A 25,644-nucleotide genomic window follows, 5' to 3' on the forward strand; every position below is an offset into this window, starting at 1 on the left:
GACAGAAGGGGAGCCACGGAGAGACAGGGAGGAACTGGAGCTGGAGAGGGAAAGGGGCCTGCTTTGGGGAAGGGCTGTGCTTGGAGGCAGACAGCTTTGCTTGGGGGGGAGACAGAAGGGGGGCCACAGAGAGACAGGGAGGAACTGGAGCGGGAGAGGGAAAGGGGCCTGCTTTGGGGGAGGGGTGTGCTTGGAGGCAGACAGCTTTGCTTGGGGGGGGGGGGGACAGAAGGGGGGGCCACGGAGACACAGTCAGGGAGGAACTGGAGGGCCAGAGGGAAAGGGGTCTGCTTTGGGGAAGGGGTGTGCTGGGAGGTAGATAGCTTTGCTTGGGGGGGAGAAAAAATGGGGGGCCACGGAGAGACAGTCAGGGAGGAATTGGAGGGGTAGAGGGAAAGGGGTCTGCTTTGGGGGGGAGGGGTGTGCTGGGAGGCAGACAGCTTTGCTTGGGAGGGGAGACAGAAGGGGGACTACGGAGACACTGTCAGGGAGGAATTGGCAGGGTAGAGGGAAAGGGAGCTGCTTCGGGGGGGAGGGGTGTGCTGGGAGGCAGATCATTTTGCTTAGGGGGGGAAGACAGAAGGGGGGCTACGGAGAGACAGGGAGGAACTGGAGGGGGAGAGGGAAAGGGGGCTGCTTTCTAGCACCCGTTAATGTAACGGGCTTAAAGACTAGTATATATATATATTTATATTTTTTAACAGGAATAACTATGGAAAACCTTCAACTTTTGCATCATCTAAGAAAATCTTAGGTATTATGATGATGATAACAACGACAATGTTTTGGTATATGACCATTTAATTTTTTTTTCAAATTCATGATTAATGAATCAGCTTCTTGATATATAAACCCACCTCAAACCTTGTTTTGGGATATGGCAGGCTATAAATACCTGCCATATCCCAAAACAAGGTTTGAAGTGGGTTTACATATTAAGAAGCTGATTCATTAATCAGGAATTTGAAAAAAATTAAGCTGTCATATCAAAACATAATAAAATTAAAATTAAAAAAACCCTCACAAATAAAGTTCATAATAAAAATGTAAAAAATAAATGTTTCAATATCTTGCAAAATTGAAAATAATTTGAACACATCTGGATATTCACTGGTAATGTATTCCATCTTTTGACCAGCTGATATTTAAAAGACTTCTCATATAGAAGGTAACTTCTTTACCCCTTTATGAACAGGATATTGGAAAGCAGAATAATTGCAAGCATGCTTTTATGAGTTCCTAACAATCGTACAGTAAATATTGGGTCAACTGGGCCAATGCCCTCCAAAATCTTTAAGCTAAACAACATAACTTAAAAACTATTTGTGCTGAAACAGGAAGCCAATGAAGAACAAGCAGAAGGGTCATATGATCAAACTTTGACCTATTAAACATCATTTTAGCAGCTATATTTTGAATATGCTGGTACTCAACCCAGTCCTTAGGACACACCTAACTAGTCAGGTTTTTAGGATATCCACAATGAATATGCATGAGATAAATTTGTATACGAGAACCCCTGTCAGATGAAACAATTATTTTGCAACCTCAGATTTCCAATATTATCAAGTATTATTTTTTTCCCAAAATAAAACAGGTTTACTCCATTCAAATTGAATTCTTATTCATTCATTTGTAATAACAAAATAGATTACTGCAATTCCCTACTATATGGAACTCATGTTCAGGAAGGCAACAGATATCAAGTCATATAAAACATGGCAGTGAAATTGTTAACAGGTTCTAAAAATGTTGATTATGTTACATACCTTTTCTGTGAGGAACACAGGCTACCCATTACAGAATCTCATATAAAATTCTTATAATGGTACATAAGACACATGATTCTGGTATCCTTCTATACCTTTCTTTAACACTAATACTGTATTCTCCTTCCAGAATCCTTCATTCATCTCAAAATACTTGCCTGGTCGTGCCATCATGCTGCACTATTTCTTATGATTTTATCCACCTTAGAATTTTCAGTGTTACCCTTTAGAGTGCACTTCCTTCCCATCTTCATTTATAACAAACCCATGCCAAATATAGGGCTTCTTTTACGAAGCTGCGCTAGCGGGTTTAGCGCGCGCTAAAATGCCGTGCACGCTAGCCGCTACTGCCTCCTTTAAAGCAGGCGGTAGTTTTTCAGCTAATGCGTGCGCTAATCTTGTGTGTGCGCTAAAAACGCTAGCGCACCTTCGTAAAAGGAGCTTTTAAATCCAGCCTTAGGCATCTTTTTTTTTTAAAAAAAAAAGAGGTTTTATGATCAATAATATCTTCACTGCCCTTCAGATGGCTAATTTTTGGATGTAAGCATCCTAGACTAAGCATTCAGAATATATATCTCTTTTAAACTATCCTATCAACTATTGTATTTCTTTTTTTTAATATGATTTTATTTGACTTTATTGTAAATCTCTCTCTTTAGGCAGCATATCAAGTACCAATAAACCTGAAACTTGATCTTCGAAACAAAAAACATAAAGACAGGAATGCAATTAAAAGGGGCACACTATGAGTAAGCAAAGAATCCAAACCTCTCCCACCATGGTACTCCCAACCCCTTATTTGAGATTACCACTAGGGATCAAGGGTGTCATGTTGAACATGACAGCATGATACCCCACAGAAGAAGTACTATCTGGGGAAGATGAAGGGTAACAATGCTGACACTTTGGGCTCCTTTTATCAAGGTGCGGTAGGCGGTTAACGTGCAAAATACCGCACGTCAACCGCCTGCCGCGCTAGTCGCTAACGCCTCCATTGATGAGGCGTTAGTTTTTTGGCTTGCCACGGGGGTTAGCGCGTGATGAAATGTTCAATGCGCTAACCCCCGTAACGCACCTTGATAAAAGGAGCCCTTAGGCCCCCTTTTACAAAGGTGTGCTAACCGATTAGCGCGCGCTAAACGCTAAATGCGTGCATGTTAGTCTATGGACGTTTAGCACGTGCTAATTCGATTAGCACACCTTAGTAAAAGGGGGGTTAGAGGTCAGAGAGATTTGAGGCTGGGTCAAGAAATGATAGGGGGTCGAGGTTCCGATCAGTGGATATAGGTGATGAGAGCTGTGTTGTTGGGGCTTATTTGTTTTGGGGGGGGTGTTTCTTTGGGGGGGGGGGGAGCAGTCATCAGCCATTAATGAAGCTTTTCCAAAACAAAAAAATTTCTCATACAAATCAACCAAAAAAGAAAAAACTGCAAAGGAAACAGGAAACTAAACAAAACAAAAGGGGGTGGCTGGGGATTTGCCCGCATACCCATAACTTTTAGCATATGTCACAAAGACACATAGCCAGAAATCAGGGCTAGACTGAAGCTGCACACTTACACCAGTTCAGAAACTAGTACAAAAAGTATATATGCAAAGAACGCAGCTCCATCCTAGAATGTTCCCATAGTCGTGGGTTTGTTTCAATTTTACTGAAAGTTCTGGAACAAAGATTATAGAAACCCATAAACTTGTCCAGAAAATCTTTCATCCAGAATAAACTTTTCTTGGACTTTATAACTCCCTTATAAACAAACCCAACTAAGACCATAAAGCAAAAACAGAAAATATGCTCACTTAGCAAAAGAGTTAAAGTGACCGTTTTTCTTAGCATATCAATGCTCTGTTACATTTCCTTAGGCCAGCTTTTAATAGGGGCCATTTTAAAGTTACTATAGTATCAGTATAAGGTACTGCTAATAGGCACAGGAAGCCTCAGTTTAGGGCTCCTTTTATGAAGGTGTGCTAGCGGTTTTAGCGCACACACCGGATTGGTGCGCGCTAGCCAAAAATGTACCGCATGCTCAAAAGGACGCAGTAGCGGCTAGCGCGGTCGGCAATTTAGCGCGTGCTATTCTGCGCGTGAAGGCCCTAGCACGCCTTTGTAAAAGGAGCCCTTAGACTTTTAATTCCCTCCCTCTCACCCCAGCTCCTGCCTACACCTGGCCTGATCTGATTTACAGACCCTCGAGTCAATTAGGAGGCTACAAATTTACACACACACCCTCCCCCCTTTTATGAAGCTACATTAGGCATTTTTTGTCACCAGGTCACAGCAATATTAGCTCTGACACTCATAGAATTCAGAGATAATACTGCCACAGCTGGCGATAAAAAAGCCTAATGCGGCTTCATAAAGGGGGTTTAGTTAGGGCATTTCTATCAGCCAATAATTAGTTCTTAGAAATACAGTCTACTTAGATCCATAGAGGACAATGTAATAACATTATTAATAATAATAATTAAATAGTAGCATATAACTAGGAATCTTAGGGAACTTCAGTTTATGTATTCCCACTCCCTTTGAAACTTAATTAAGAAATCACCAAAAATAAGATACGGACAGCTATCCAGTCATTTGCACTGAGTGTCACATGTACCATAGTTACTCTGTGAGCCCGCCAGGACAGATAGGGAAAAATACTTGAGTACCTGATTAGATTGTAAACCGCTCAGATGGCTGCGTCGATGGGTGGTATATCAAATAGAAAATAAAGAAACATTTAAGGAGAACACCTCAGCTCCTCCAAGTTTGCTATTTTAGACTCTAGAGATTGGACCCGTTTTCTAAAGTATTAGGAGCTCTTTGCATCAAGTACACACATACAACTTCTCACCAACTGGAAGATAATCAAGTTTCCCAAATTTATTTTGTATTTGATATACCACCCATCGACGCAGCCATCTGAGCGGTTTACAATCTAATCAGGTACTCAAGTATTTTTCCCTATCTGTCCTGGAGGGCTCACAGAGTAACTATGGTACATGTGACACTCAGTGCAAATGACTGGATAGCTGTCCGTATCTTATTTTTGGTGATTTCTTAATTAAGTTTCAAAGGGAGTGGGAATACATAAACTGAAGTTCCCTAAGATTCCTAGTTATATGCTACTATTTAATTATTATTATTAATAATGTTATTACATTGTCCTCTATGGATCTAAGTAGACTGTATTTCTAAGAACTAATTATTGGCTGATATGTTTCTTTATTTTCTTTAAAGATTGTAGTTCATCCCCCCCTCTCCTTTTGTATCGGTAATTAAATTTGTACATTTATACCTTATGTTTATTTGTAATAAAATGGTTTTATTTTTGTCCCCTATTTTTAAACTGTTATACGCATTGAAGTGCTTGAAATTGTGTATACAACAAATTTTTAATAAACTTGAAACTTGAATACAGAGAGGTTTTTAGAAGAGACCTACAGGGACTTAGCAGAGGGACTTTTGTGCTGCCATCATTACAGCGGAGAGGCAGAAGTGATGCTGTAGCCAGGACCTGCCCTCCAGGGGATGTATAAATCCTCTCATACCGAGAATGTGTCCCCAGGAGCTTCTACCTAGGGTTATATGACAGCCATTGTAGTTGGAGATTCGATCAAAAATTTGAAGAATCTTTTTGAGCTGGTGAAGTTATACACTTCTCCCTCCGTATTCGCGGTTTCAGCAATTGCGGTTTTAATGATTCGCGGTTTTTAGCTTGCTGGCTCCTCCCTGCAAATTACGTCAGCTTGCATAGAGAAATCGCTGATTCCAAGCATTTACAGAGAAAATCGCTGATTCCCAGCACTTTCTTCACCGTGTTTTGCCTCTCTTTCAGGAACAGGCCAGGTCTCCCACCATGTTATTGGCGGTTTCACCATATTCACAATGGTTAATAGAAAACAGCGAACAACATAAGAAAAAGTTATTCATAGTTTTTCTGTATTCGCAGTTTTGTTAATCCCCCCTATCACAGCGAATGCGGAGAACATAATAACATAAGATTTGCCGCTGCTGGGTCAGACCAGTGATCCATCGTGCCCAGCATTCCGCTCACACGGTGGCCCCCGGGTAAAAGACCAGTGCTCTAAAATGAGTCCAGCCTCACCTGTGTACGTCCCAGTTTAGCAGGAAAACCTGGAGGGCGTTTTCCCCTACAACAGACTCCGAAAGAGCATTCCAGCTCTCCACCACTCTCTGTGTGAAGAACTTCCTTACGTTTGTACGGAATATATCGCCTTTCAACTTTAGAGAGTGCCCTCTCGTTCTCCCTACCTTGGAGAGTGTGAACAGTCTGTCTTTATCTACTAAGTCTATTCCATTCAGTATTTTGAATGTTTCGATCATGGAGGGAGAAGTGTATAACCTTTCTAGTCTGTAAGTAAGAATTTATGCTCCAGATGGGGTTCTGTGTTATTTCCTTCTTTTGTGAAATATTTAATGCTTATTGTTTTTCTCTTGAAGAAGTTTTCCTACATGTGGAACTTGCTTGTGTTGTTATGTGGATGTTGGAGTTCCACAGCATGGGGTTTTTGTTTTGGTTTTTTTTTTGTTAGCCTGTGGATAGTGGGGTTTTCCAGGAGTCTTCACAAACTGGGTAACACATTAATGGGTGATTTCAACTACATTATGTAAACTAAGGAAAGAAGGGTGATTTAAATCTAATAAATATCTCAAACACAACCCCACACAGAACAAACGAACCTGCTCAGCAACGCTACAAGGCTTAAACATACATACACCCAACCATCCACAGCAGGAGAAACACTCAATCAAACAGAAAACAAAAAAAGAAGTGGAGAAAAAGCCTCAGTTCAGCTTCATTTGGCAAAAAACTCCACTAGAGGAGCACCGAAGGATCCGTGGACTGGCAGATGAAGCCGTGTGGATACCCCTGGGGGTACTCTAGCTGCTGTGTTACTATGCTGGATTGAGACATATCTGATGGACTTTGGCAGCTAAGTGGTTTTTTTTGGCCTAATGCTATGATTTCGGATCACTGTGCCTTTGGGCCCTGTTGCCACATTTTTTTCACGTGTGGGGTTATGTACCCCTGGTGCTTTTGAACATTGACTTTGCAAGCTATTACAGTGCTTTCTTCACCCTACCGGTTTGTTTGTGTAGGAGTGTATGTGAAGTGGAGTTTTTTGCCAAATGAAGCTGAACTGAGGCTTTTTCTCCACTTCTTTTTTTGTTTTCTGTTTGATTGAGTGTTTCTCCTGCTGTGGATGGTTGGGTGTATGTAGGTTTAAGCTTTGTAGCGTTGCTGAGCAGGTTCGTTTGTTCTGTGTGGGGTTGTGTTTGAGATATTTATTTGATTTCAACTACCCCAGTATTGACTGGATAAATGTATCATCAGAGCATGCTAGGGCGATAAAATTCCTTGATGAAATCAAGGTCTGCTTTATGGAGCAGCTGGTTTAGGAACCGACAAGAGGTGAAGCAATTCTTGATCTAGTTCTTAATGGAGCACATGAATTGTTGAGGGAGGCAATGGTGTGGGGCCACTTGATAACAGTGATCATAACATCATCAGATTTGATATAATCCCTGGAGTAAGTTTACACAGGAAATTTAATAAAGCAGCACTTAACTTTAAAAAAGGAGACTATGATAACATGAGGAGAATGGAAAAAAAAAACAAAAAACTTAGAAGTGCAGCCGCAAATGTCAAAAATACACATCAGGCATGGATATAATTTAAAAATACCATCCTGGAAGCCCAGACTAGATATATTTTATGTATTAAAAAACGCAGGATGGAAGACCAAATGGCAGCTTGCGTGGAATGAGTGAAGTGAAGGAAGCTATTAGATCTAAAAGAGAAATCCTTCCGAAAGTAGAAGAAGGATCTGACTGAAAATAATTGTAAACAGCACAAGGAATGTCAAGTCAAATGCAAGGCGCTAATAAGGAAGGTGATGAGAAATTTTGAAAAAAAAAGATTGCGCTGGAAGCAAAATTATACAGTAAAAACTTTTTTAGGTGTATTAAAAGCAAGAAACTTGGAAGAAAAATCAGTTGGACCGCTAGATGACCAAGGGATAAAAGGGGCTCTCAGGGAAGACAAGGCCATAGTGGAGAGATTAAATGAATTCTTTGCTTCAGTCTTCAGTGAGGAAGACATAGTGCCAGAAATTGTATTCAATTCTGATGAATCTGAAAAACTCATACAAATCTCTAACACTGGAGGATGTAATGGGTCAATTTGACAAACTGAACAGTAGCAAAACACCTGGACCAGATGGTATACATTCTAGAGTGCTGATAGAATTGAAAAATGAACTTGCAGAGCTATTGTTAATAATTTTTCTTTAAAATCCAGCATATTACTAGAAAATTGGAGGGAGGCCAACATGATGCTGATTTTTAAAAAGGGTTCCAGAGGTGATCTGGGAAATTATAGACTGGCAAGTTTGATGTCGATGCCGGACAAAATGGTAGAGATTATTATAAAGAACAAAATGATAAAACATATATGTAAGCATAGATTAATGAGAGAAAGCAAACATGGATTTGGGCAAGGGAAATCTTGCCTCACCAATCTACTGCATTTCTTTGATGGGATGAATGTACATGTGGATAAAAGTGAATCGGTTGATATTGTGTATTTGGATTTTCAAAAGGCATTTGACAAAGTACCTCATGAAGGACTTCTGAAGAAATTAGAAAGTCATGGGATAGGAGGTAATATCCTATTATGGATTAAGAATTGGTTCAAAGACAGAAAACAGAGAGTAGGTATAAATGGTCAATATTCTCAATGGAGAAGAGAAAATAGTGGAGTTCACTGTATAACTAGTGGAGTTCTCCAGGGGTCTGTGCTGGGACCACTGCTTTTTAACATATTTATCAATGATCTAGGAGTGGAAATAACTAGTGAGATAATTAAATTTGCTGATGACACAAAGTTGTTCAAAGTTGTTAAAACGCAAGACGAGTGTAAAAAACTGCAAGACATTGTGAGACTGGAAAACTGGGCACCAAAATGGCAGTTGACGTTTAATGTGAGCAAGTGCAAAGTGATGCATGTGGGAAAGAAGAACCCGAACTATAGGTACGTGATGCTGGGTTCTATATTAGGAGTCACTACCCAGGAAAAGGATCTGGGTGTCATTGTTGAGGATACATTGAAACCATCAGCTCAATGTATGGTAGCAGCTAAGAAAGCAAATGGAACGCTAGGAATTATAGGAAAGGAATGGAAAACAAAGTTGAAAATGTTATAATGCCCTTGTATTGCTCTACGGTATGGCCACAACTTGAATACTGTGTGCAATTATGGATGCCATATCTCAAAAAAAAAAAAAAAAAAAGAACTAGCGGAATTAGAAAAGTTACAGAGAAAGGTGACAAAAATGATACAAGGTTTGGGACATCTTCCCTATGATGAGAGGCTAAAGCAGCTAGAGGTCTCAAGCTTGGAGAACAGATGGCTCAGGAGTGATATGATAGAGTAGAAAGTGTAGATGTGAATCGCTTGTTCACTCTTTCCTAAAATATTAGGATTAGGGGGCATGCAATGAAGCTACAAAGTAGTAAATTTAAAACAAACTGAAAAATATTTCTTTACTCAACATGTAATTAAATTCTGGAATTCCTTGCCAAAGATTATGGTGAAAGCCGTTAGCTTGACAGGTTTAAAAAAGAATTGGGTAATTTCCTTAAAAAAAAAAAAAGTCCATAAGATATTAGTAAGGCAGACCTGGAAAATTCCACCGTTTATTCCTAGAATAAGCAGCATAAAATCTGATTTACTCTTTTGGGATCTTCCGAGTTACTTGTTACCTGGGTTGGCCACTGCTGGAAACATGATACTGGGCTTGATGTACCTTCAGTCTGTCCCAGTGTAGCAACTCTGGGGTAATTTTATAAAAGTCCTTCTATGCACCCAAGACAATATTTACCACATAAAACACATATATAAAATCTGCACTGTACCAACAATATATAATATAAAAGGGGAATCACTGCAAAGGTGCAAATCCTGTGCTTGCTATGGTCTACAAACCCAGGAAAAAGTAAGACAACATGCAGAAACCTGTGCTTATAGAAGGACGACTATTTACGAGTATTGCTTTTTGTAAAACAAGCGTGTACAAAACAATGTTTTTTTCATACCACTCTTGCTTGGAATTTATTGAAAACTTATATGTTATACTATAAAACTGTAATGCATAGCTATCAATCTACTAAGTTATTGATAAGTACGAAGGGGTGCTGAAAAGTTCTCGACCCAATCAACTTCCTAAATTCTGAGCATTATTTTACCACTGTAGCTGAAAAGAGTGTTATTTTATTTTGCAAAGTGCTAAGTTGCAGAATTGTATTGCTATGTTTTGACATTGTTTCCGATCATTGATTGAACCGGGGCTGCCCAAGTCCAGTCCTCGAGATCTACTGGCAGGCCAGGTTTTCTGGCTATCCGCAATGAATATGCATGAGAGAGATTCGCCTGCACTGCCTTCTTGGTATGCAAATCTCTCATATGCATATTCATTGCGGATAGCCAGAAAACCTGGCCTGCCAGTAGATCTCGAGGACCGGACTTGGGCAGCCCTGGATTGAACCATGTCAATGAAAAGTGTAGCATTTTCAAGTGTGGAACTCTGAGCCATCATGAAGTTCCTATTCCTGCAGAAGAAAACTCCAAAAGAAATCCATGAGTCCATAATGCAAACATTGAGTGACAAATGCCCCATCATACTCCACAGTGAAGAAATGGTGTGCAAACTAGAAAATGACATAGGGACAAATTTTTCCCCGTCCCCGCGGGAACTCATTTTCCAATCCTCTGCAAGTTCTTTTCCTGTCCCTGCCCCATTCCTGCAAGCTCCGTCCTCATCTGCACAAGGCTCAAACACTTTAAGATCATAAGTAGCAACATTCTAGAGCTCAGACTGTGATGTCATAATGCCTCATTCCACCCATGCCTAAGCTCTGTCCTCATCTGCACAAGGCTCAAACACTTTAAGATCATAAGTAGCAACATTCTAGAGCTCAGACTGTGATGTCATAATGTCTCATTCCACCAATGCCTAAGCTCCGTCCTCATCTGCACAAGCCTCAAACACTTTAAAATCATAAGTAGCAACATTCTAGAGCTCAGACTGTGATGTCATAATGCCTCATTCCACCAATGCCTAAGCTCCGTCCTCATCTGCACAAGCCTCAAACACTTTAAAATCATAAGTAGCAACATTCTAGAGCTCAGACTGTGATGTCATAATGCCTCATTCCACCAATGCCTAAGCTCCATCCTCATCTGCACAAGCCTCAAACACTTTAAAATCATAAGCGTTCGAGGCGTGTGCAGTTAAGGCAGAGCTTACAGGAGTGGGGCAGAGACAGAGAGAGCGACAAAAACTCGTGGGGATGGGACGGGAAATTAAGGGATGGGGAAAAGTTTGTCCTCGTGTCATTCTCTAGTGCAAACTGCCAGTGAGGAGATTTTGCAAGAAAAGATGCAGCAAGGTCTGGGAGGCCTCAAACGGTGTCAGCTCCTGAAATTGATGACCATGTCCATGACCCGATTTTGGCAGGTTGGCAAATTTCAGCAAAAACAATCGCTGAGACTCTACTGATATACAGATATCTAGAATGTGTTGGGTGTATAATCCATGAGCAGCTGGGTATGCAGAAGCTGTCAGCCAAGTGGGTCCCAAATGTTTGAATGCCGACTAGAAACGAGGTTGAGTGGGCACTTCCAAATTGATTCTGTAGCATTTTCAGTGAGCTGGTGCCAACTTTTGGGAACTAGTTATTGTGAAACATGGTCACACCACTATGATTCTGAGACAAAACAACAGTCCATACAATGGCAGCACTCAGGATCTCCAAGGCCAAAGAAATTCAAGACCCAAAAGTCAGAAGGAAAGATAAAAGTCACAGTGTTCTGAGATCAGGAAGGAGTTGCGAGGACTTCCAAGGAGCCAAACAGTTAATGCACAATACTACTGTAACTTGCTGTGTTGATTTACGGAGGCATTGAAAGAAAAAAGGAAGAGGGAAGCTGCGGAAAGGAGGTCTCATTTTGCAAGACAATGCACTTGCTCACAAGGCTGGCAAAATGATGGATGATTTGACTCAATTGGGGTTTCAGTGCATAGACCATCCACCCTACTCATCCGATCTTGTTCCATCTGTCTATTTTCTGTTTCCAAACCTTAAAAAGTTTGAAAGGGTGATAATTTTTGAGTGATTTGGAGGCGATTGCAGCAGCGGAACAGTATTTTTGGAAGGGTTACAGAAACTTCGGACACAATGTGCCAAGTGTGTTGGACTTAGGGGTGAATATGTGGAATAATCTTTACGTTTCATGTCTCCACATCATTCCCTTCTTGATTGGACTGAGAACTTTTCAGCACCCCCTCGAACGCTTCTTGAAAAGTTCATATAACTGATACATTCATGCCACTGAAGTGCATGAAGGCGAGTGATGTGTTTGGTGGGGGGAGAAGTGATTAGCTTCCACTGTGGGTGAATTGAAAGGAAGATTAGCACCATAAGAAATGTTTGAACCAATAGTGAGTGGCTTAAAACTTAAGAGCATGTCAGAGGAATGTCAAGCACTCCAACAGGCCCTTGAAAAAATAACAAATAAATCAGTGACAGCACAATAAGCTTTGTTGGCCCCTTATGAGAAAGCCAACCCAGAGGAACAAGGTGAAATTCAGGAAAATTGGTCAATTGTGTCTTGCAGGTCTCTTTCTCCAACTCATCTCCACAATGATAAATTCAAAAGCAAATTAAAACTTGCAATCTGTAGAAATATGCAAAAGAAATGTAGCAGAAAACCTTCTGAAAATGTGTCCAGTAGCAAGCAAGAACAACTCCGGTATGATTAAAATAATTATATTACACCCACTCAGATATATTCAATTGCACTGCCAGTGGCATCTCTAGAAAGAAGAATTTGGAAGAGGGAATTCAGTGAGGAGGAAACAAGCCAAAGCAACATTTCCACACATCATATGTGCTCCAGTAGCATGGCCCCTACCTTTTCTATGCATGTGGCCAGGGTAACAAAAAAAGGGATTTTGGAGCACAGACAACTTCTCAATTTGATGGTCTCTGTAAAAGCCTGAGTGAGTTCATCGAGATAAAACCTGTGCACACACAGCCTGGACACATATTGAAGGTGTAACAAAAGTCTTTATTGGTTCACAAACGTTAAGCCTGTTACTTCACAGACTCAGGGGAAGAAGCAAAGTTTCTTTGTTTAAAGATAAAGTCTAGAAAGGGCCTGGGATTGCAGGGCTAGCGGCTGACATGCTCCAAACTTGGGGTTCAACAGTCTTTAATCAGTTAACCAGGTCTGGCCCCAGCAAGACTTCAGAATAGGGCTCACAGTATTTAAAACAAAAAGTAGTTGGTTTACCTCAGCCAAACAGCATGTCCAGTGGTTGAAGTTAAGACATGTTTATGGTTTGTTTATAATACGCCTTAATAGTACTTCACAAACATTTCAGACATCTAACAAACAAAAAATAAAAATTTACATCATACTCAGCATAAAATCAAAATAAAATATCAGCACCAATCACTTCTCCTATACCAAAAATCAATCTCTATATCTGCATGTGGATTGAATCCTTCCTCTTCTTCCCCTGGGCTCTCTCCACCTTCCTTTAGCACTGCCTTTTAGCTTTCCTGGCAGCTGTTTCCCAGACTCCTCCCCTCCTGTCTCACTCACTCCTAGGGAAGAGCCACATCTCTTATGATGGCTCCGACACTGTGTCAGAGTATCCAGCAGGGGGAGTGATAGAATTCTATAGACTCCCTCAGTGTCTCCCTTAAAATTCCTGCAAGCTTTAAGGTAAACATAAACATACAGGCAGCTTCAGGCATGAACAAAGACTATTATAGGAATGTAATTTCAGTCCTAGTCCCTTTAAGAGTTCTATCAGTGAAATGTTTTCACATCTCACAACTGAGTGCCATGAGTGATGTACTCATTTCAGAAGCACTGTTTACAAAAAGGCTTAATATGGTAGTCTGTCTTCGTGAGCACCATATACTAATCCACCCTATGTCCTGTGTGTCTGTCATAACTTACGTTGTAAGCTCTTTCAAGCAGGGACCGTCTCTTGTGTGTTTAATCTACAGCGCTACATGCATCTGGTAGTATTATAGAAATACTAAATAGTAGTAGTAGCAGCATGTTTCCTCTACAGGAAACTGTGTAAATACTACAATGTTGTAGAAACTGAGAAACACTGAGATCAAAACCCTGTCAGAGTTGCAGAGAATAAAGGCATTTTGATCACATGGACATTTATTTCCAGGCCAACCAATTAATGAAAACTTGATACTAGAAAACCAGGCATAGTGGTAAAAGAAATACATGAACAACCGTGCTAGCATCAGTACCAAGGAACTTTGTTGTACTATGTAGAGAGACCATCAAGCTCCAAGGGGGCAATTCTTAAAAGGTTGCCTATAGTTAGGTGCCAGGATAATGCATGCTATCCGTGAATTCTATATTGGCAATTATGCACATAATCCGCTATAATAAAACCCTTAGTGCGCATGCGCACTTCAAACTCCATGCGTCTGTGATCCGTGCCATGCATGCACAGTGCCTGCCTCAGCTGATTTTCTGCCCCGATCTCCAATGCCGGCTGACTTTCTGCCTTATGACTACGCTGCCGCGACACCTCTTCTTCTCACCCCTGGACCAGCAGCGGCAGCAGCCGTGGTTTCATCAAGCAGCCTCAAGGCATTTGCTAGGCCGGCCCACTTTGATAATGTGAGGGGGGCCGGCTTAGCAAAAGCCCCAAGGCTGCCCGGTCTAGTGGATACTGGGCAGGGAGCAGGGAAGGGAGAAGGAGTACTACTGGCCATGGGGGAGGTAAAAGTAAGGGAGAAGGGCTACTACTGGACAGGGGGAGCAGGGAAGGGGTGCTGCTAGCCAGGGGGAGAGAAAGAAAGACAGACAGACAAGAGAGGGGGCCAGGGTGAGAGACAGAAAGACAGAGAGGGGGCCAGGGTGAGAGACAGACAGACAGAGAGGGGGCCAGGGTGAGAGACAGACAGACAGAGAGGGGGCCAGAGTGAGAGACAGAAAGACAGACAGGGGGCCAGGGGGAGAGACAGACAGAAAGGGGGCCAGGAGAGACACAGAAAGAAAGACAGACAGACAGAGAGGGGGCCATGGAGAGAGACAGAAAGAAAGAAAGGGGGCAAGGAGAGAGAAAGACAGACAGAGAGAAAGAAATGCCTAAGTCTACACATCTATTCTAGCACCCGTTAATGTAAAGGGCTAAAAAACTAGTTGCTTTATAAAATATTAGCTTAAGTCCAAAGTTACACATCTAACTTTAGGTATGAGAACTTATACTAGCTCAAAGGTGTGTAACTGATATGTGCATGGACTATTGAATACCTAAGTGCCAGGCGTGCCCTGGACCACCCAAACCCCTCCCGGATTCATGCTCTCTTACAGTTGTGTGCTATGGGTTTTGGGTACATAATTTACAGAATCCTAGGGGCAGTTGCTGATAATTTGTGCCAATTAATATCAACCAAAATCAATTATAGCCAGCTGGTTCTTAAAAACCAATTAGTAGCTAATTATTAAGTTACGTGCATAACTTGTGTGTGCATCTTTGTGAGCTAAGCATCACACTGTGCACCTAAATTTATAGAATGAACCCCCGTGCTGCTCTTGACACTCATAGAGTTCCTAGCATCAGGAGCAGCGTGGGCAATTCAGCGTGGTTCTCTGCGCTACAAACTGCTAGAAGAGGGGGGGTGATAAGTGGTAAGAGTGCAATTGGAAACTAGGAAAATGTGATAAAATGATACATGAATAGTTCCTGGGGTTTTGAGGGGAAGTGGTGGGGGAGGGGGGGGAGAAGCACCATTGACCTATTAAAAAAAACTGTCCATTTTAACTTCCTGAGTAACTGACCCAACCTCTTGTAATGCAAAACAGAATAGGTGAAGGCGGAATAGAAAACCCGATTAACATAGCATATATACAAGGGATCTTCAAAAGGTTTCTGCACTTTTATTTTTTTTTAAACACTATTTATTAAATATCTCAAAAGCAAGATGAGCTAGCTTGCCTGACTTGACTAGTCATATGACATTCTACAACATGCCCTCTTACCACTTCTCCCGCCCCATTTCCCGCAAAAATATGAGAGTGTGGAAACTTTTTGAAGAACCCTCGTGTTTCATTTCCGCGTATGTCATTTTCTTTCTATTAAGAATTTTTAATGTGAATTTTGTCTACATTCTATGCCATGCTATGCGTTGTCATTTGAATATTTTTAGTGCTGTAAATCTATTGCCTATGTCCAAATAGATCTCGCTGTACAACTCTTTGGATGGATTTCTTCAAAAGGACATTACATAAATCCTAATAACTAGTCAGCATTATCACCCCATTTCACTAAACTGTGATAGCGGTTTTTAGTACAGGGAATCACACTGAATGCTGCCCGCTGCTCATAGGAACTCTATGAGCACCAGGAGCATTGTGGAGCATTCAGTGCGGTTCCCTGTGCTAAAAACCACCTTTGTGGTTTAGTAAAAGGGGAGTTATATTTATTTTTGTAACCACAGCATATTGGATTCATTATAAACATTTCTTCTTGAAAAACCGATGTGGGTGCAAAGCAGAATCCATGCCAAGACCTGTTGAGTAAACAGCAGTTAGGATCCGATGAAGACAAGGCTCTGTGTAGTCTATTTCTCTACTAAGTGAAACAAGATAAGTTTTCTTATTTTATGATTTTTTTTTTATTTTTTTTTTGCTGTTATGTCCAGTGCTGCTATAGCAGGTTAGCAAATTTTTTGTTTTGAGTTCTTTCACGACTCTGGGATGAATACCATCTGGTCCTAGGGATTTGTTACTTTTGAGTTTGGTAATTTGATTGATTACATCGTCAAGACTTACACTAATGAGGACGTTCTATAAATAGCATCACAAGTTAGACATTAATTCCGCGCCCAGCTTTCTGTATGGAAATGCATTTTAACAGACACATAGTACAGAAATGGGCCTGAAACAATAGATTGGTATGAAAATACACTTATATGTCCAGTTATAGCATAGTGTCTAAATATATCAATGTGCAGCTGCAAAGAGGACAGTCCCATGGAAGAGGCAAGGGCAGGTCAGGGGCATTCTGGGAAATTGCACACTGTATTATAGAACACTGTGGATGTGTGCCCAAGTTGCACGCCAGGATTTATACCTGGTTTCAATTGGTTTAAGTCCTTACTCCCCAAATTGGGTGCAGAATTTGGTAAGCAATGCCCTTTATAAAATAGCACTGGATGTCATTTACTGACTCCAACTCTAAGTGTTTGAGTTGTTCCAACTATCAACTGGGCAAAGAGGCTACACCGCTGAGAGATGTGAATAGATTCATATTCGGTATGACTGAGCCAAATAAATCCAATTCAAGAGTGACTCATTTTTCTACTCCTAATTCCAGAGACCACTTGTGAAGCATTCAACTTAGTTTATCCGCCAGGACATTGTCTTCCTTTGCCAGATACATGACTCTGTAGGTCATCCTGTGAAAGATGGTCCAGTTCTACATCCTAACAGATTGAACTCCTCAACATTCATTCCTAACAGAACATATGCAAAATACAGATAAATCCTATATAAATACAGGACCACAGACTAAAAGCCCCAATATACACAAATGAAACCCTAAGATGCCAGACTCTGCTTACAGTACACTAGAGAAATACTATAGAAACAAATGCATTTCTTCCTTAGCAGTGCAAAATATAGACAGCAGATATAATTTCCAAAACTGACATCAGTCACTAAGATGAAAATAAAAATCATTTTCCTACCTTTGTTGGCAGGTGATTTTATTTTTCTAATCATCTCTTCCCGGTCTCTGGTTGCACTTCCTTCTCTCCGTGCTCTTAACTATGTTTCCAGGTCCTTCTTATCCATTTGCTGTTTTTCTCTCCTTCACTTTCTGCCCTACATACATCTTTTAAAGTTCAACTTTCTTCCATTTTTCTATTTCCTTCTCAAATCTATTTACTTTTCCCTGTCTTCCCTTCCATCCATGTGTACCATCTCCTCCCTCCCTCTTCTCCCTTATTCCCATCTATCCATAAAGAGCATTTATTTCAGCAAGAGTGAAGTAAACACACTGACTTTGGCAGCCTGGAACATAGAAAAATGATGTCAAATAAAGGCCAAATGGCCCATCCAGTCTGCCCATCCACAGTAACCATTCTCTCTTCCTCTAAGAGACCCCATGCTTTCTTGAATTCAGACACAGAAGCTTCCCTTCTGCTACTGCAGAGGAGAAAGCATCCAGGCTGCCAAAGGCAACGTGTTTACTTCACTCTTGCGGCCCAAAGAGTAAAAGAGCATGGTTGCTAGGAACGGGAACAGTGAACAAGCAAGGGTTCCCAACAGAGGGAGGGGGACCTTGGACAGGTGCACAGGTCACCCAGAAGGTCTCCGCAGGCCACCACTGGCTCTTGGGCCACTGCCTTAAAGCATTCTATACAACTCACCTCACATAACAGTGAAGCGGAAATCAATTTACCTTGAATCACTCTTTAAATAACTGGCCAAAAACTGTTCCTGGCACATGACTCCCTCCTAGGGTTACCATCTGGCTCCAGAAAAAGGTGGACGGATTGAGATAACCGGGTTTTACTTCCGTTGCTTTCAATGGAAGTAAAACCCAGATGTCTCTATCCATCCTCCTTACTTCCATTTAAGGCAAAACCCGGATTCTCAATCCATCCTCCTTATTCTGGAGCCTTATGGTAACCCTACCCCCTCCCTCTTTTTTTTTTTTTTTTAAACCATTTTGCTCAAATGAGCCCAAAACACATTTCCTCCCTTCCCTCCAAGTCATTCCTCATCTTCAACCCACTTAGGTGGCAGGAGCGATGTCCACTTGTTATCTTTTTCCTACACTAGAATCTTTACTAGTGTAGTTTAGCTTTCAAGAGCTGTGGTAAAGATTCAGCACAGAGGAGAGTAAAAAAAACTACCAGAATTTAGTAGTTTTTATATTGGGTGAATTCCCAATCCTGCAGCCTGTAGCCATTTGAGTGCCAACTACTCGTACATTATCATTTAGGGCTGCAGTTATACTGGGCTTCTACAATCAAAGGTCTTACTACACTGGGTAGTAATGTTAGCAGAGGAAAATCCAGAATAAAAACGACCCACCTAAATTACATCGGCCCCCTTCTGCAGCACATTTCAGACCTATTTTCCTAATTTCCAGCGCGATTGTAATTTTGCTGCACAGATGTGCCTTAGTCACTACCATAAAGGCGCCAAACTCAGATCTGCTGCGCGAGCTGAGGCAGAGGTGGAAAGGTCAGCGAAATACAACATCGTTCTGACAGCCTAGAAACCTATTTCTGCCTCCTCAAAAGCAGAAAACACATGCTCTAACCCAGCAGTGCTGAACGAGACGCTAAGTGTACCTTCCTGACTATTTCTGTCCGTCGGGAACAAACCCTCCTCCCGCCCACAGACCTATTGCTTCCACCTCTTCTTTACAAGTCACGTCTGCCACACACGCGAAAAGCACTGGAGGCACTTGCGGAGAGTTACTGCAGCCAGCAATAACATCTGAGCATTTCTTTGCCAGAGCTGCAGCCTGAAAGGTCCTTTCACTGTCCTAGGATAAACTTGCTAACTTATCTGCGCTTTGGTACTACCCACATTACAAGCCTGATTATTAATCGGTGGCATAATAAAATATATATATTATGCCACCGATTAATAATATATATTATATATATATATATATATATATATATATATATATATATAATATTAATCGGTGGCATAATATATATATATACATATATATATATATTTTTTTTTTTTGCATCTAGAGTCTGGACCACTTCGCTAGAGTACAAAAAGTGGCAGCTGCCAATAATACAAAAAAGTGCGTGTACAGGCCTTCAAAACGTTTGCTGAGCTTCCGATAAATACTACTGCACCAATGTGTCTTCTCCAAAATTCATGTGCAACTACTTTGGTTGGTTCAATAAAAATGTATCCTAACCCCTCCTCCCCCCCCCCAAGACTTGCGGATATTGCTTATTTTCTGTGGCACAGTCTCCTCCAGAAACCTACAAGGAACCGGGGATGTGCATTTACGTAAAAGGAAACAGAGCACGTCCTTAAAAAATCCGAGGTCCGTGACACTTTTTAGTCTCTGGCTCTGACAGACCTCTATGATACTTTAGCTCTGACGGATCCTAATGCTTTTCCCTCCCTATGTAACATAGTAGATGACGGCAGATAAAGACCCGAATGTTCCATCCAGTCTGCCCAATCTGATTCAATTTAAATTATTATTTTTTTTTTTTTTTCTTCTTAGCTATTTCTGGGCGAGAATCCAAAGCTTTACCCGGTACTGTGCTTGGGTTCCAACTGCCGAAATCTTGGCATGGACCTCAGGGCAAACGTTTTGCCACCGTTAGTCTCAGCATAGGGAGGGAAAAGCATTAGGATCCGTCAGAGCTAAAGTGTCAAAGAGGTCTGTCAGACTTTTAAGGACGTGCAGCTAAGATCCGTGAGGTCCGCGTTTTACCCCTTCCCAGGAAAGAACATTTACCGTGTCGTTTCAAGTCACTATTTGTTGCCCAAAATGACAGGAGGGGAAACAAATTTGGGAAGGGGGGTGACTGCGTGTCATTAATAGCGCCCACTCTTTCAAAAAAACAAAAACAAACAAAAAAACACAAGTGTCCCCAAATGAGTCAATCAATTTGTACCTTTGCTTAATCTTTGTAAACCGCATAGAACTTCAAAATATTGCGTTATATAAGCTGTTATTATTATTATTATTATTATTATTATTATCCTACTCGTTAACTCACAACGTCCTCGTCCTTGGAAGAAATAATAGGGGTAATGTAGGGCGTTTTTTGAAATAAATATTTCCCACCCTTTTTCTACTGAACTAAAGGGTGGGGAAAAGAGGAATCAATTTGGCATATGGAGCCCATTATGTACCCAGCGCACTAGTAGTTCTTCAGCTCTCCCAACGAGAAGGGAGAGAAAAATCATCCTCGCCGTCATCTACAATCCCCGTCTATAGATGTCACAAACCGGCCCCATAAGACATGGATCCAGTTTTGTTTTGGAAACGGCCGGGACCTCATGGAATATTATCCAGACCGAGAGAGTCCCCTCCCCCACCCCCTCCCGGGACTGTGTGTGATCCAACGAAGCTGGGCTTCGCTTCTCTCGCGATCAACAGGCCAGAGAGACTTAACGCAGGTGTTAACGGTTCCAAAATAATCAACGTGCAAAAAAAAAAAACCAAACAAAAAAACCCTCTGCAAGCAGCTTCTACAAAACTTTAAACACATAGGATGCCAACGAATTGCACTTTGCGAGGAAGCAGGAAAGCGCTGCCTAGCTGGGGACTTGGGAAGCCACTAGGGAAGCCTTCCCCTCCCCCCCCCCCTTAAAAAAAAGCGCGCTTATGTAACAAACTTACCTAGGTTGACAAAGCTCATCACCATGTCCGCGTCGGTGAGGAAGGCGCTGTCCTGAGCGCTGGCCAAAGGGCCGGAGGCGAGCGCCGCCCTAGCGCTACTGTGCTCGACGGCCCGCTGGCTCCAGCCGGCGGGCTCGACCTGCTCCTGTCCGGACACGGCGTTGTACAGGTCCAGCATGAAACGGGGGGCGGAGGTGAGCCCGGGGGGGGCCTGCTCCTGCAGCGGCCGAGGTCTGTGCGACAGCCCCAGGATGGACAAGATCTCCCGCTGCATCTCCCTCTTCTCGTGGCTTTTGAGGCGCCGGTAGACGAACGCCTCCGAGTGGCCGCCGCTGGCCGCCGACGCCCCCGCGCGGGGGCAGAGCGCCGAGCAATAAGTGCCCCAGAGCAGCCCCCAGCAGCACAGCCAGCCCGGGATCGGCATGCCTCTGCCCGTTCCTTTCCGGTCCCTTGGCTGTTCCACTATAATTTATAGAAATCTTAATAAATTCTTCCCCCCCCCCTCCACCCCACTTCCCCTATAAGAGATCGAAGCCACTCAAGGCTGTGGTCTTTTCCTCTTGATTGCACTTGCCATCCTGCTAGTGGAGGTAGCGAGCAAGGTGTCGCCGTGGGGCAAAGAGCGGGAAGCGCATGTCCATAAGACGACGTCTTTTTTTTTTAAAACCGACTGGAGCAGTGCATGTCAATCTAAACAAAATTAACTAAGGATAACCATTAGAACGAGGGACTCACTCCGGTGCACTGTGGCTGATTCGCGGGTGTCCTCCTTCATGAAAGCCAGGTCATCCCAAATATCCACTCTAGCAACGCTGTAATATTTTCCTGGGGGGGGGGGAGTCGAGGCTCACCTTCACAAGCCAGAAGTGGCAATAGTCTGCAGCAGACAAAATATTCCTCCTCCCCTCCAGTCAGCGTCCCGGACTTGCAACATAACCCCCCCAAAAAAAGTGCACTGAGCTCCGAGTGTCCTCTTTTTAAGTGCCGTACTGCCTGAAGTGAAAAAGCTACCAGCTCCTAGGATGAGGCAATCCAAACACCAAAAGCTGGCGTTTCCCTTCTCTCTGTCTTCTAGGGTCCGTGGGTGGAAAGAGAAAAGTTCAGAGGCTCGCTTTTTTTTTTTTTTTTTTTAACTCGCACTTCTTTCCTCCACACTGACTTACTGCATAAGTCCGCGTATGTGAGCACCCTCTGCTGTACATTAGATGAACTGCATTTATTTAGTTTCATATTTTCTTAGATTTGCTTCAGGGATTTTTTTTTTCCGTGCACATACTACGGCATTACTTTTCAATCTAGTTTCATACTACTCTTATCTACACTGCTAATATTTTTTTCTGCAGGTCTCTAAAAATTAACCTATGCCAATATAGACAATTTGATTGTGTTGGGATTCATCTTCAGAGTCACTGAATATGTTTGTTTTTCAAATGATTACGTATATTCTGATGCCAACTTTTTATTTTGAAATATAGCTTTAGGCAGTTTTTCATCTAGAAATGGAAAATAACCCAACAAAACCTGGATTAGGGGGATATTTGCTTCCTTCAAATGGATAAAGCCTACATGGAGCCAACGCTCAAATGACAAGATGCTTTTGGATATTCCTTCATTTAAACATATTGGATTGGATGTATTTTCATTCTTCTATTATTTATATTCAAGGTGCTAGACTGTGGAATACTTTACCTTTGGACCTAAGGAACATAGGCTCTATAAAATAGCTCAGAAAGCAAATGAACCCAGGCATTTTGTACCCAGGCATTCTGTTTAATTGGGCTCAGCTTTATTAATTTGCAGAAAGTGCAGTAGATTTTTAGAGTTACTGTTTTAGCTTTATGATTGTTTGTAATTTATATTGTGTATGTTTCTGTTCCCTGCCTATATTGATAAAATAGTTTAAGTTATAAGTATTTTAAATAAATTTAGTGCTACATCGCTGTAACTGCAATAGAGCTTAAATAGCTAGAAACATTAAATTAGAGGAATCCAAATCTGAAAGTCGGTAAAAGCCTTGGTGTCAAAAGCTCAGTGCAAGGAAATCCCCCTAGTGCTACATCACTGTAAATGCAATAGAGCTGGAAACATTATTTGAAAGTCGGTAAAAGCCTTGGTGTCAAAAGCTCAGTGGAATGCAAGGAAATCCCCCTATCACCACCACCACAAAGATTTCACTATGTTGGTGGCCCAGAAAAAAAATATGACAACGCTGGGGGACACTGCCCTTGCAAATGTGGTGTCTGTGCAGGAAGGCATTCTGGTGAAAGTTGTTAATGAAAACAAAGAATTTGCACACAGTGCAAAAACTATTCATAGAATCTCAAAACCCTTGGTATGCCCAAACAAATTACTGCAGGCATGGTGGAAGCCCCTGGCCTAAGGGTCACTTACTTAGCCTAAGAGAATCATCAAACCCACCTACCGTAGAAGAGATCACAATGCCCCTCCCTTTCCCCCCCTCCCCCCCGAAAAAGAATCAGCTACGGCAGACAGAACTTGGTCCCACTTCCCCACTATACAATGGTCCGACCTTAACAAACTGTACAAAAACTACAGCCACGCAGCCTGTGACCTCAACCACTGCCCTCCATATCTATTAAAATCATCCAGTACTAAATTCCGCGCTCTCCTCTTACAGTGGATACAAACCATGCTCGCAGAAGGCCTTCAGTAAAATTATCATCCTAAAAAACCCTAAAGGAGCAACAGATCAACCATCCAACTACAGACCCATAGCCTCAATACCACTTTATGTCAAACTAATGGAAGGCCTAGAAGCTTCACCAACTACCTAGAAGACCATGACATTCTCCAACCTACACAATCTGGTTTCAGAACCAACTACAGCACAGAGACACTTCTGGGTTCCCTCATAGACACAGCTAAACAACACCTCAGCGCAGGTAGAAAAATGCTGATTATACAACTGGATCTCACCGCAGCATTTGACCTGGTGGACCATAACATCCTACTACAAAAGGAATCGCAGATACGGTACACACATGGTTTCAAGGATTCCTACAATCCAGAACTTACAGAGTAAAGTTGAACAAAGAAAATTCAGAACCATGGTCCAACCCCTGCAGCGTACCCCAAGGATCTCCACTATCCCCAATTCTCTTCAATCTCTACATTGCATTCCTTGGCACTTGCCTGGACAAATTAGGCTTATCCTCCTATAGCTACGAAGACGACATCGCCATTCTCCTTCCTTTTGACCAACCAACATCCTCCATGACAGACACACTACACAGGACACTTGAAACAGTAGCAACATGGATGAAAAATCACAAACTGAAACTGAACCCAGACAAGACAAAATTCATTCTTCTCGAAAATAACAAAACCCCAACCATAACAAATCTAGTAATAAACTCAATCACATAGCCCATACAACCCATTCTAAAACCTCTAGGAATGATGATAGACAGATGCTGTACCATGCAACCACAAATCAACAAAATAATACAAAAATAATTTGCGGTCATGAGAAACTTAAGGCAAGTTCAAAAATTCTTTGACAGGACACAATTCCAGCTCTTGGTCCAGTCCCTAGTCATAGGTCTTCTAGACTACTGCAACATTCTCTATCTCCCCTGCCCTGCAACCATGACAAAACAACTACAAACAGTTCAAAACACAGCTCTAAGACTATTCACTAAGGAAACTATTCACTAAGGAAACATGACCACATCATTGCAGCATACCTCTACTCACACTGGCTGTCAATACAAGCAAGAATACTATTCAAATTCTACTGCCTACTATTTAAAACCATAAACGGAGACAGCCCAGCCTACCTGAACAACCGCCTAATCCTAACTACCACAACCAGACATAGGAGAACCCACACACCATTTACGCATCCCCCAATCAGAGAAGTCAAATGAAAAAAACTGTACGATGGCCTTCTAGCCACACAAGCAGCAAAACTAGACTACCAACTCTCCAATTTACCCCAGACTACAAATCGTTCAGAAAAGAAAAAAAAACCCCTGCTATTCAAGAAATCCTTGAAGACAAACTAACACCGCAAGATTTGTCCCAATTCTCTGAAGCAACCCGCTCTACTCTTTAATTCCTCTGGAAATGGCCAGATAACTCCTTTTGTAATCCGCCTTGAACTGCAAGATAATGGCAGAATAGAAATCACTAATTCACAGGTATCAAAGTCGGTCCTCGAAGGCCGCAATCCAGTTGGATTTTCAGGATTTCCCCAATGAATAGGCATGAGATCTATTAGCATACAATGAAAGAAATGCATGCAAATAGATCTCTTGCATATTCGTTGGGGAAATCCTGAAAACCCAACTTGATTGCGGCCCTCGAGGACTGACTTTGACACCCCTACTAATGTAATGTAAACTGTTCCTTACCAGTATGCAAGAAAATTCAGCCTTGAGGGATTCTA

At 41.9% G+C, this 25,644-nt stretch overlaps 1 protein-coding gene across 1 annotated transcript in view; it reads right to left on the reverse strand.

Moving 5' to 3' along the window:
• BMP6 (bone morphogenetic protein 6) overlaps nt 1–22,325 on the reverse strand; it is a 261,123-nt gene extending 238,798 nt beyond the window's left edge. Inside the window, exon 1 of the mRNA XM_033934719.1 lies at nt 21,234–22,325. Within this exon, the coding sequence (XP_033790610.1) occupies nt 21,234–21,657 (424 nt within the window). The 5' untranslated portion in view covers nt 21,658–22,325. The remainder of the gene's footprint in view (nt 1–21,233) is intronic.
• Between the last annotated feature and the right edge of the window lie 3,319 nt (nt 22,326–25,644).

The sequence above is a fragment of the Geotrypetes seraphini genome, chromosome 2 (genome assembly GCF_902459505.1).
Source record: "Geotrypetes seraphini chromosome 2, aGeoSer1.1, whole genome shotgun sequence".
Classification (NCBI taxonomy): domain Eukaryota; kingdom Metazoa; phylum Chordata; class Amphibia; order Gymnophiona; family Dermophiidae; genus Geotrypetes; species Geotrypetes seraphini.